The sequence below is a fragment of the Aquarana catesbeiana genome, linkage group LG08 (assembly GCF_042186555.1).
Source record: "Aquarana catesbeiana isolate 2022-GZ linkage group LG08, ASM4218655v1, whole genome shotgun sequence".
In the NCBI taxonomy this organism is placed as follows: domain Eukaryota; kingdom Metazoa; phylum Chordata; class Amphibia; order Anura; family Ranidae; genus Aquarana; species Aquarana catesbeiana.
In genome coordinates, this window is record NC_133331.1 from 70,888,569 (window position 1) to 70,901,945 (window position 13,377).

Below are 13,377 nucleotides of genomic sequence, written 5' to 3' on the forward strand. Positions count from 1 at the left end.
TGCACAAGGCACTGAAATCCAACCTACTTTACAACCATATCTTACATCAGGGTGAATGTGCCATTCATGCATACTGTGCAGCTGCTCAAGGTCCCATGTTCATTTAATGTTGGTCATGCAACTCTTAAGACCTGCTCCAGCTGTTACCTTGACTCGACACTAATCTCTTCTGGGGATGGTTTGAAAATTGATAAGCATTGTAGTTATTACTGCCCAACTCTACTTAGGTGGAGTTGGGCAGTGGGTAGCTTCATACCCTAGACATTAATCCTTCTTGTAAAAGTCCAAAAACACCCCTTTCAGAAGAGCTTTAGCCACTTGACCTCTGGAAGATTTACCCCTTTCATGACCGGGTCACTTTTTGTGAATAATCCCAGCAGAAGCAGCTTGCCAGAGCATGCGCCCCCTGCAGGTGGAAGTGCAGGATCACATGTATTTATGTGATCCTGCTCACAGCTGCCGCACTGTAGCAATAAAAGTGCTATAGGCTGGTCAGCAAGCGGTTAATTGGGAACAATGTGAATGGACTAGAAGTGAACTGGTTCTATAATAGTATGGCTTCCAATGTGATTAAAAGCATAGGTCTTGTCATTAGCTGCTTTGGTACCACGCCCCACTGAAGGGGGTGTTTTTGGACCCCCAAAACCTATTGACTACTCTTTGGATTGACCCCCTCACTTTTATTGGAATAAAGTGGTATTTGGACCTTTTCACAGTGGTATGACACATCAAATTAAATTTTTCGTGAATCTTTTTTGGGCAATAAATGCTATCTGAGAAAGTTCAGGACATCATAAAGGCTGATCCAGCGCTTAGATACAAAATAATAATGATCCCAATCTAATTAAGCAGCTACTATAATATAAAACATCAATATTATTAATATTATTATGAAGAATACAAAATAAAAATATTAAAAACACCAAAAACAAGAAATAATAAAATAAGAATAGCAATAATATCTATCTATCTATCTATCTATCTATCTATCTATCTATCTATCTATCTATCTATCTATCTATCTATCTATCTATCTATCTATCTATCTATCTATCTATCTATCTATCTATTTACAATAAAATTGGTACTCCAAAAATTGTTCTTGCACTGGGTTCCTTTGCTGATTATTTTCACCGCTATCTTCCATTTAAACACTAAGACATTTTGCCCAAATTGACTCACAAAAATTTTAAACAAATTACACCCTTTTTTATAAGCTCCACCTGTAAGGGTTCCAAATCTGTACTGACATGCTATTATTGGGACTGCTCAGGGCGTGGTCTACAAACACTGAACTACAATAATTTACACAATGAAAATTTGATCTAAAGCCAACCAGAACTGAGTGCCACCAACAAGTACCCAACAGGAAACAAGGGAAATATTTAGAAATCCTTATTACAGTAAATGAAAGATCGACAGGTGCCTTAGAAAAAATATCTAGTTGAGGAATGATTGCAAATGAAGTGGCTACATTTTAAAACTCATTACAGTAATTTTCTACATTGAAGCACGAGGCTTTTTGGTGTTGTTGATATCACCTCATTTTAAATACCTCATTTTTTTAATAGTTTTTTTTTAATAGTTTTTGCAGGAAACATCTGTCTCCAAGATGGAAATGACAAAGTTCCTATCTCTGATTCTGGTCATCAGTTCCTTACCAGGTGAGTTCAGGATTCCGCTAATGGTTTTAATGTTGCAAATTTTGTTTTATTTTTTTGTAAATGGAAAATCTCACCATCAGTGTATATGTAAATGTATTCAAATCTCTAAGCAAAACTTTACATGGTAACGGATGGCAATCATGAGAATAGCAGTGATAGATGGGTTGACTTACTAAAGAAATAGAAGCAATTCAACAGCAAAGGAAAGTTAGTGAATTAAATAAATTTGTTAATTTTGAATACCTAATTGTGGGGTAGAAGAAAAAAAAAAGATTTTTTAATTTTTCTTACACATGGTCGACTTTACTTTATTTATTAGCATTCACTTTACAAAGTGAACATTCATTTTATTAGATCAGCACGCTGCTCCTTTAGTAAATCCACCCCAACGACTTTAAAACATTAAGATTTAAGCTGTGTATAACTATATATGTATTTAAAGTCAAAGGATACAATTTAACCACATGGGATTTTCCTTTAAAAAGTGATCACATAGAGCAGCAGGCAAAATAATATGCTTATCACAAAGCGTCACCATATCATTGTGCAGACTGAAGAATCTTTAGCAGCTAGGAATTTTTATATTAGAGTTGAGGGGTGAGTGTGGGAAATTGCGGCAGGTTGCTTTTAAGATTTTCTGCAAAAGTTAAATAATATAATTAATAATAATAATATTATTAATAATAATAATAATAATAATAATAATAATAGTTACATTATTAGCACCACTATTACAACTTGTAATGTGTTACAGTAATAACTTTACAAACATTTATATTTAACTGCTGCTCAATACGGCGTATGCACTTAAATAATAAAAAAAAAAAGTAGGAACAATTTTGCCACTTTTATAAGATCTTACATTAGAATCATGATTTATATTTATTTTTTACAATGTTTGTTGCTGTTGATGAATAGAAAGGCTGCACAAATATTGCATTTTTTTTCATATCAATAAAAATAAAAATGTAAAAAACAAATTATAATATTACTGCTACTACTATACAAAAAATGTGAAAACAAATGATACTACTACTGGTGTTATAATAATACTACTAAAAAACACGCAAAAGCAAATTATGCTAATATTACAGCTAATAATAATAATAATAATAATAATAACTACAATAATATTACTACTATTTAAAGAATGTAAAAACAAATGATGCTGCTACTACCCCTACTACTACTACCACTACTACTACTAATAATAATAAATACTTACAATATTAGCACCACTATTACAACTTGTAATGTGTTACAGTAATAACTTTACAATACATATATTTAACTGCTGCTCAATAAGGTGTATACACTGAAATAATAAAAAAGAAGGAAGAATAATTTTGCCACTTTTCTAAGATCTTACATTACAATCATGATTTATATTTATTTTTACAATGTTTGTTGCTGTTGATAAATAGAAAGGCTACACAACTATTGAAATTTTATTCATATCAATAAAAATATTATTAAAAAAAAAAAAACATGTAAAAACAAATGATGCTAATATTACCGCTAATAATAGTAATAATTACAATAATAATTATTATTTTTACTATTAATATTCTATTTTAAAAAAAGTAAAACCAAATGATGCTACTATTACCCCTTCTACTATCACTACTACTACTAATGATAATAATAATATCAATAATAATAGTTTATAGAATTTTGGAGAAGCCAAGAAGTATAGAGCAAAAACAATTTAACTGTCAACGTTTCAGTTATTGTTACTGCAAATCAAAACGTTTTTTTTTACTGGTGTCATCCTTGTGATAGAGTTTACATTCTTTTAATGTTATAATGATTTAATGTGTCTCCACCTTGTATCTTTGGCAGGTTATAGTTTGGTAAATGTGAAACAACCTGAAAGACTTCTCCTTGTTGAGCCAGGAAAACCGGTGGTGCTGACCTGTGATCAGGATGCGAGTAACTACTACTACATGTACTGGTACCAACACAAAGCAGGAAAGGGGATGAAGCTCATGGTCCTCTCCATGGACGTTAAATCTGAAAACATGGAGGCGGATTTTAAGGACAAATGGCATTTAACGAGGCCTTCAGTTTTTAACTCCTCTCTTCACTTAAAAGAGTCCAAGGAGGAAGATTCTGCCACATATTTCTGTGCTGCGAGTATGCACAGTTTGAAATTGTAGAGTGAGACCTGGTAATAAACACTCTGGCCGTTACTTATAAATACAGCAGGGGGCGCTCCTCTTTATCTCTTCACTTTAGCAACAGAAGCAATTTTAAATTGATCCAGATAATGATATTAACCCCTTGCTGACAACTGCTTTCCAGTTGATCAAGCAAGGATCAAGCAAGAATTTAATAGCTTAAAGCATGGGTGCCCAACCTGTGGCCCTCCAGCTGTTGCAAAACTGAAAGTCGTATGGGGCATTGCAAGGCTGACAGTAAGTGTGATTCTCAAGGGCAAAGGCATAATGGGACTTGTAGTTCCGCAACAGCTGGAGGGCCACAGGTTGAGCACCCATGGCTTAAAGGATAAGTTTACCTTTTCGGGCAGAATTTCACTTTTCATAATAAATAGAAGCGTTTTCCAATGCCATTTCTTACCCAGCCTTCACAATGTGCTTTTCTCTCACTTACCTTGTCCACAGGAGGTTTCAATTCTTGTCAGTTTATTTGAACTGATTTTCAGACTCCATCACTTCCTGTAGATCATCTCTCAGCATTCACTTCCCTTTAGGTCATCTCACAGAACCCTTTACTTCCCAAGTCTTTGTAGACGAAACGCGTCGGATTTGATGAGTCCTTTCCATGACATTGCGCCTTCTTTGAATTTTATGCTTTTGTGATCACAGACGAGATTTTTTACTTGATGCAATATATCTTGGAATCTATGCAAAGCCTTTAATTTTAAGTAAAACCCGTAATCATATGGTTTTTCACTATGTGGAGGCTTTTTGTTACCTTTTATGGATGCTGCTAACCAACCTACCAAATGGTTTTGTGGTGGAAGGAGGTTTTTACCATCTTGGACATTACCATCCTGATCCATATTTCCACTTGCCGGGTTGAGGTTGTCTGAAGTGGCTCAGTTGAGAAGGAGGAATTGCACCACTCGCTATCCAGAGCTTTGATATCACATGCCTGATTGTTGCTACCTTCTGGTAAGCGTATTTAGTCTTCTCCCCTGGGTGGTGGATGCACACATGGAGGTGACTCCTTTAATCCACCCCTGGATTCCCTCTCATCATCATATATGAATGGATTAACGTTTTACTCACCAAGGGGACTGTACAACTAATGTTGTTTCACTATTTGCACAGTGCACTTTATTTTGAGATACCATCAATTAAATGATGATGTTAGAGTTTTCGTATATGTTAATCACATTTTATTTTCTATACCACGGTATGTTAATATGTTAATACTCGACATTAGATTTTTAACGCTGCGCTGTTTTCACTCTATGTAGTACAAGGGCCTGTCTGATTTGATACAAATTGAATGGACTGTTCAGGTGTGCCCTCCTATTCCATAGATCTGGTAAATATAAAGGGAATTGTACAGAGACTGTACAATCAGATTGCAAAATGTATGGCCATCTTTATACGTACACAGGAGGGAATGGACGGAGACACTCAGTTGTCAGGCACCGTTCACATCTCCATGTAGCGAAGACTCATATTCCCACATGCGTTTGTTTTTGAGCATGTTCACTGATCATGCAAGTGAATGGACTGCCCTACACGCAATATTCGCCCCAGAGAAGCTCCAGAACTTTTTTGGGAGCGGAGCATGGTCTGTTACCGCATTTTGTGGTGCATTTGCTGCACTTGGGGCCACAATAAGCGTATATTGATTGGTTTACGCAAAATTTACAGCGTCTACTAAATAGGGGATAGATTTATGGCATTTTTACATTTTTTCTTTACTAGTAATGGCAGCGATATGCGATTTTTTTGTGACACTTTTGATACTTTTTTGGGACCAGTGATATTTATACAGCGATCTGAGCTAAAAATAGCCACTGATTACTGTATAAATGTCACTGGAAGGAAAGGGGTTAACACTAGAGGGGATCAAGGGGTTAAGTGTTCCATAGGGAGGTGTTTCTAACTGTAGGGGGAGTTTGGTGACTGGAGGAGGAGAGAGATCGCTATTTCTGATCACTAGGAACAGCAGAACTCTCTCTACTCCCCTGTCAGAATGGAGATCTGTTTGTGTACATTGACAGATCCCCGTTCTGGCTCTCTGTGGAGCGATCGTGGGTGGCCAGCAGACATCGCACCTGCTGGCCACACAAATCAGATCTGGCGGCACGCGCACACCCCCTATTGCTCCTAAAGCGCCCGACGTACATCTACATCGATTCACTCAGCTGTGTCAACTTGCTGTAGTATAATGATGAGGGCGGGTCGGCAAGCGGTTATATAGGCCACTGGGTGCCAGAATCTGTCACATGTTGCGTGCGCATTTGCACATTAATATTCACAGCTGTTCGTGGCCCTCTGCACATGCGCATTTGCATTGGTGAATGCCTATATGCAGTGGCGGCTGGTGATAAGCAGTTTTGGGGAGGGCGCGCACAAATGCCTCGAGGTCTGCACTCACCCCACAAACAGAGCCCTTCAACCTCCTGTCCTGACTGGCCGAGATGAGAAGCCGGAAACCAATGACGAATATTGATTCACTAAAATTACAAAATGGGAGGGTTCGGTGTGCGAGAACAACATAAAGCAAACCAATTAGAGCCTCAGGCTCTAATCACATGCTTGTAAAAAAATAACGGCTGTAATAAGAACCTATTATGCCCCGTACACACGGTCGGATTTTCCGATGGAAAATGTCCCGATCAGAGCGTGTTGTCGGAAATTCCGACCGTGTGTGGGCTCCATCGGACATTTTCTATCGGATTTTCCGACACACAAAGTTGGAGAGCAGGAGATAAAATTTTCCGACAACAAAATCCGATCGCGTCAATTCCGACCGTGTGTGGCCTGTTCCGACGCACAAAGTGCCACGCATGCTCAGAAGAAATTCCAACCGGAACAGCTCGTTCTGGTAAACTTAGCGTTCGCAATGGATACAGCACTTTCGTCACGCTGCAATGTTAAAAATGGTTTAATACAGCGCACTCTCTTCTTCTTTATAATGTGACAAGAATGAAGTAGTTTTGCTGCTCATATTCACACACACTTCTCACAAAGTTTTATTTTTGTTTTTTTATTGGGATTCCCTGAATATATTGTTATTAGTTGTCACATCTGACAGATTTTTTTTTTTTTTTTTTATTTAATTTTTTGGGGGATTTTAAGCCTTTTTTTTAATTTAATGTTTGGATTTTTTCAAAGGCTGATCTTTGTTCAATGTTATTTTTATTTTTACTCCAGAATATTTTTGTGTGTGTTTTGTGTGTCAAGTTACCCTAACACCATTGATATCTTTTATTATTTAATCTCAAGGAGATTGTTTGTTGTTGGTGTCCCTTGTTCATTTCACATTGTATATTTGAAATGTACCTGAATCCTCACAAACAAACTGTCATTTTTGAAGTAAAACACATAGGAGAGTATAATTCAAAACAAAAATCCTTTATTAAGGGATCAGAACCAAACAAAGAGGAAGGCAACACTGGATCAACAGGAGAAATTAGCGAAGCCTTGGACCCCCACGGCAGACATCAATTCTTGAACATCAAAATCGGTGGCCTGAGGAGTCCATATGTAAGGGAGGGCAGTCTGGTCCAGAATTCGCAGAGATCCGGATAGCAGCAGATGACATGTGTGTCCCCAGGCTGTGGTACCACAAGAGGCTGCATTTTTTGGCCGACCAGACTGGATCCAGGGTCCTCACTTTCTGGTCTTCCTTTCACGCTTCCTTCCCGGCTGTGGCTGTGCTGTTGGAGATGTGGCAGGAGGAGGGGTAGGACCTGGAGGAGGAGGAGGAGGACTGGGAGGACCTGGAGAAGAGGGAGGACGAGGAGGAGGACCTGCAGTAGGAGGAGGAGGACCATCGCAAAGGTGTGTCTGAGCTGTCATTTGGCCCCTCATACCTTTGTTAAGAGCCTCCAATATGAGCGCCTCACACATGGCTTGTTGGCCCTCCTCCATCCTCTGCATTTTAAAGCAAAGGTGGCAGCAATGTCCTCCTCCACGGTGTGTGGTGCTCCCAGGACCTCTGTAGCCCTCCAAAAGAGTCCTCTGGCAGCCTCCTCTAGGGCACTCCTCCTCCTGACACTTTCTCTTTTCAGGGGGGGTGGAGGGACCTGCAGATCAGCCAGCCGGCTCGGCCCGGCCACCTCCTGGCTGAGACTTCCCTGTGTATGAAAAAGGGACATGGTTTTAGTTGTTGCATCATCAATCACAATCCTAAATTAGTACTCCCAACTAACATCTAGTTAACATCATTGATTGTACAAGCAGAAATATTTAGAGGAATGCTATACCTGGCTCAATCTGGAAGGCCCAGGTTGGGCGTCAGAAGCCTCAGCCGGGGGGGAAGGAAGCGTGGAAGGAAGACTGGAGAGGGATGGCCTGGGTTCAGTCTGGTCTGCCATAAAATGCAGCCTCTCGTAGTACAACATCCTGGGGACATAGATGTCATCTGCTGTTCCGGATCTCTGTGAATCCAGGACTTTCTTGCTCTCCCTTAGATATGTGCTCCTCAGGCCACCAATGAAGATCTGCCGTGGGGATCACCTGCTTCACAATTTCACACAATTGCACCAGTGCTGCCTTCCTCTTTGCTTGGTTCTTGAAATGGGGGTGTTTAATCTCCCACAGACAGGGCAGCTCCCTTAACATATCTAGGAATACTGACATGAACTCATTATCTTTCATTAGCATATCCATGTTCACTGCAAGACACAACACAAGACAAAGCCTAATGTCAGACAAAACTCTCCTCAATGTAGAAGCAGTATAGGCACAAGTTTGTCTCTTACCTTCGTTCTTACGATCGGCGCGTCCAATGCTCCTTCCTCCGCTCACAGATCGTACGTAATACGCACGCGTGTTACGCTTTATACACACTGCGCACGCGTGTAACTCCGCCCGCCATTGACGTTCTTTCTAGTCTATTCCCCGCCCCTTTTCGTTCGGCGCAGTGGGGGAAGAGCACATGGCGGAGTCACAGCAGGTGCGTGATAATTGCAGGAACAAGGAGGAGGAGGAGGAAAGCCCGGATCCGGACACGTCCCGATCCAGAAGGAGACGTTTTAAGGCCACAAATATGTCCTTTGGGGAGATGTTGGAGATGGTCGACATCATGAAGAAGTCCGACTATGACGGAAAGTATGGGCCTTACCCCAACCCCAATATCAGAAAGGCCAAGATCATGGCGAAAGTGATCAAAAGTCTGCAGAAAAATTTCAGGGTACGACGATCAAAAGATCAGCTCAGGAAGCGGTGGTCGGACCTGAAATTGAGAGAGCCAGAGCAGTACCGAAAGATCCGGAGAGTGCTGCAAAAAAGTAAGTAGTTGTGCTGTGTTCCTATTCTTTCTGTCTTTATTCCATTCGTGCTGCTCCATATGCTTTTATTAATTGTAACGTTTAAAAGGGCAACTTTAATGTTCATGGGCCCATTATTCGTTCGTATCAAACATTTTTCTTTCGGCCTCTAAAACACCATTGTTTAGGCCATATGCATTTTCCCACATTTTTTTGGGGCCTACTTGGATGCCAAATATTTGTTTGTGTAGATGGGTTTGTTACTAGAATGAAATGCAAACTAGATTCTGTGTAAGGAGAGGACACTGAGCAGCTGTTTTCACATCTGGACACTGGAGCACTATTGTGGGACCCCAGAACACCATTTTTATTAGGGGGCCACACAGGTGCTACAGTGTATACTATAGGGGGTCTCCATCTGTGAAGCTTCTACCAAACAGGTAAAGTATTGCAGCTTGACAAAGGGCATTAAAAAAAAGACATCTTGGAACTCGGCTAAAATAGACAATCGTACCCCACTTCCAAGCAATGTTTCCTATTTCTAGTTCTGCCATCAAATATCTGTGTGCTAATTATACCATTTTTGTTTTACATAGGGGAGAAAAGACTCGGAGGACACCCCTCATCCGAGGAGACCACAGACCCCCCACCTCTGGAAGAAGGGGAACTAACACCAACCCAAGAAGAGCAGGAGGAAGAAGAAGATGTGGTGGAGATTGGCACCACAACAGGTGAGTGTCTGCGACCACAGACTCAGGTAAAAGAGATGGATGGTGGCAGATTTTTGATACCTGTTTTTGTTTTGTTTCTCTCTTTTTAGGTGATCGTGATGTGAGGGATCCAGAACGTTTCACATCAGAAAGTGCCCAGATCCTGATCGGGGAGATCATGGGGTGTAATGTAGAACTGCAAAACATACAGCAAAAAATCAAGGATGTGATTAAAAAAAATAATAACATCATTGATGTTTTGGGGCGAATTTAAAACTCCACAAAATCACTTTTTGGATTGTGGTCCAATCTTTTAAAACTTTTTGCAATGTTTTGAAAAGCCAAATTTGGAGGATGCACACAGTGTGTCAACATGTGCTATCTGCCATCACGGGAGATTAATGGACGCGTTTTGGGGGTGCAACCCCTTCCTCAATTATAAAGTAGCGTTGAGGAAGGGCTTGCTCCCCCAAAACATGTCCCTTGATCCCCCCTGATGGCAGATAGCACATGTTGACATTCGTAAATTGGTGTGCATCTTCCAAATTTGGCTTTTCCAGGGGTGATTTCCCCCCATCTGAACACTATATCAAACCCAGTTCCTAAATACTGATGTCTGATATAGCCTACAGGTTTTACCTAATGTGAACTTTGTAAGTTCAAGTTTTTTGTCTTTCTTGTTGGTTTTACACAGGCCTGTTTTATCTGAAATGGACATTTCGATTTTTGATAATGCTACTGCAAAAATTGTTATACAACAAACATGTTGGTTTGTTTTAAAAACCTTTGGTAAATGCACATGTGATTGTGCAGGTATAAAAAAGTTGCTTACTCAAGAATGTGTGGATTATTGTCTCAACACTACAATACAACACTTTTGGGGTGATGTAATTGCTGTTTTCAGCAAAAATGGGGGTTATTTCCTAAGGGCAAATCCTGTTTGCACTACAAGTGCAGTTTCAGTGCAGTTGCAAGTGCACTTGTAGTGAAATGTGTTTTTGCATTTAGGAAATAACAGCCAACAGTGCTTTGTATAAGGTTACACAATCATGACATTTTCTGGACTCAACACATTTCTGTCAGGGTCAGCTAAAACAAACACAAGCAGTAAATGTCCACCAAGAAGTTCTTTTTTTTTTTATTATAAAAAGGCTTCACAGATTGTCTGGCATATTGATAGCCCCCCTACCCGCAAAGAACTCCAAATAGCGTAACCGGACATCACGGGCACTCAGGGAGGGCAAGCCAGGACGGCCACTTTCAAGCGCCGTCAGTGTGGTTTGATGTAGGATTCCGGCCTCAGGCCCAACTGAGCCATCATAGTTGGCCGAATGTTTCCTTAAAAAGTTATGGAGAACACAGCACGCCAGTATAATATGGTTCAGTTTATACTCCGCCATATGGATGGGTGTCAGAAATAGTCGGAGCCGGCTGGCCAGGATTCCAAATGTGTTCTCCACCACTCTTCGGGCTCTGGCCAGCCGGTAATTAAAAACCCTCTGTTCCGGGGTGAGGGTCCTCATTGGGAATGGCCGCATCAGGTGGTCCCCCAGCGCAAACGCTTCATCAGCAACGAACACAAATGGGAGTCCTTCCACATTGTCCTCTGGAGCTGGCAAGTCCAAGCTGCCATTCTGGAGATGCCTGTAGAACTCCGTCTGGGCGATGACTCCACCATCGGACATCCCGCCATTCTTCCCCACGTCCACATACAAGAAGTCATAATTAGCCGACACCACCGCCAACATCACTATACTATTAAACCCCTTGTAATTATAATAGTACGACCCCGAGTTGGGTGGTGGGACGATGTGGACGTGTTTCCCATCAATTGCCCCTCCTCAGTTAGGAAAGTCCCACCGCTCGGCAAAGTGGGAGGCCACAGTCTGCCATTCCTGTGGCGTGGAAGGAAACTGTTGAGGAAAAAACAATAAACATTACTATTTTTACTCTGAAACATGGCAAGCAGATTATACACAAACGTTATGGGGCAACCTCCAGATAGCATTTACTAAGGGGAATTTAACAAGGCCAAAGTATAAGGTACACCTATCATATTCCCCCTCCCCCCCATGGGCCATTTCTAATTCTAACATTATAGGGGGTGTGTGGAAATCTTGGACAGGTAACCCTCTTCACTTCATTGAGAGATGAATGTCTAAATAATGGGTATTACTTTGAACAGACCCTCCTTAGTTACACTATTGGCAGACCACTGGACAGGTAAGAAGTGTCATAATACAAAGATATAAATACACATTGTACACATTTGAGGACATTTGGACATTCTGCTATTACCTATCAAGATAATAATAGGATACAAAAACTTTAAACAGTACCACTGGAAAGTATACAGGCAGGCCCTTGCACTACATGCTTTGGGGAATTCATCCATAAATCTGAGCACTAAAGAGATGGGTATAGCGTGTATGGGTTTGGCAAAGTCAGCAGATAGATGATTGAGGATAGATAGAGAATTGGTATCAGCTGACTTAGCAGTTGGGGGAGGGAGGGTTACTAAAAATTATTTGGGGACACCACAAAAAAAAAAACCTCTGGCACTCTGCCTGAATTTAAATCAAAAATAACATTTCAAAACATTTTAGGGGGTGTTTGGAGTAAAAGCACTACTATGGAGCTGATAAAATACATTGTTAAGTGACTACATGAGGTGAATATAGGGCAGGAGACACCATGCTGGGGAGGTTAGTGAAGGGCAAATATGTATGAAGGACATAAAATAATAATTACATAAAAATCCAGCATGCATGAGGACAAAGGGGACATTCACAGCATATTCCAATCATGGTAATTAGGGAATGAGGAAAGAAATACAATATATTAGCAAACATTCAATACAATAAAATGTGATATTAAAGGATAAAAATCTTATCTTCATATACTCCTTCTGCAGGACCTGGATGATGGCAGAACAGGTCTCTGGGATAATGATCCCCAGAGCCTGGGGGGAGATGCCTGTCGAGAACTTCAAGTCCTGCAGACTTCTCCCTGTGGCCAAATACCGCAGGGTAGCGACCAACCTCTGCTCCGGAGTGATGGCTTGCCTCATGCAGGTATCCTGCCTGCTGATATAGGGGGTCAGCGAAGCCAACAAACGGTGAAACACGGGGTCCGTCATCCGGAGAAAGTTCCTGAAATCATCAGGATTATTCTCACGGATCTCACGGAGCAAAGGCATATGACAGAACTGGTCACGCTGGAGCAACCAATTCTTGGTCCATGAACTCCTCCCCACCCTGTTCATGGACTGGACTTTTGTCAAGGTCAGGACCCCAACACCAAGCCCCCGCACAGCACGAACTCTACGAGGAGTACGCATACGAAACATGGCTAGAAAACGGTCGGCTGCTCAGAACGAAGTAACAGAACGCACTGAAGAAAAGCAAGGCCTGTGAAGAGCGACCTGAAAAACAGTAACGAACGAACAAGAATACAATGACTAAGTCACGCGGAACTTGCTGCACGCACTGAAGAGCAGATACAAACCCACAAGCACAAACTGAACGGCAGAAAACGATCTGAAAGCCACGAGTCTGAAAAAGCGCGAATCGTCTCTCAC

At 41.0% G+C, this 13,377-nt stretch overlaps 1 gene segment (V, D, J or C); it reads left to right on the forward strand.

Annotated features, from left to right (window-relative positions):
- The first annotated feature begins 1,322 nt into the window (after positions 1-1,322).
- LOC141105826 (T cell receptor alpha variable 13-1-like) lies at positions 1,323-4,579 on the forward strand. The segment is given in 3 exon segments: positions 1,323-1,422; positions 1,586-1,664; positions 3,507-4,579. Coding segments are annotated over 3 exon segments (411 nt in total).
- The last annotated feature ends 8,798 nt before the right edge of the window (positions 4,580-13,377 follow it).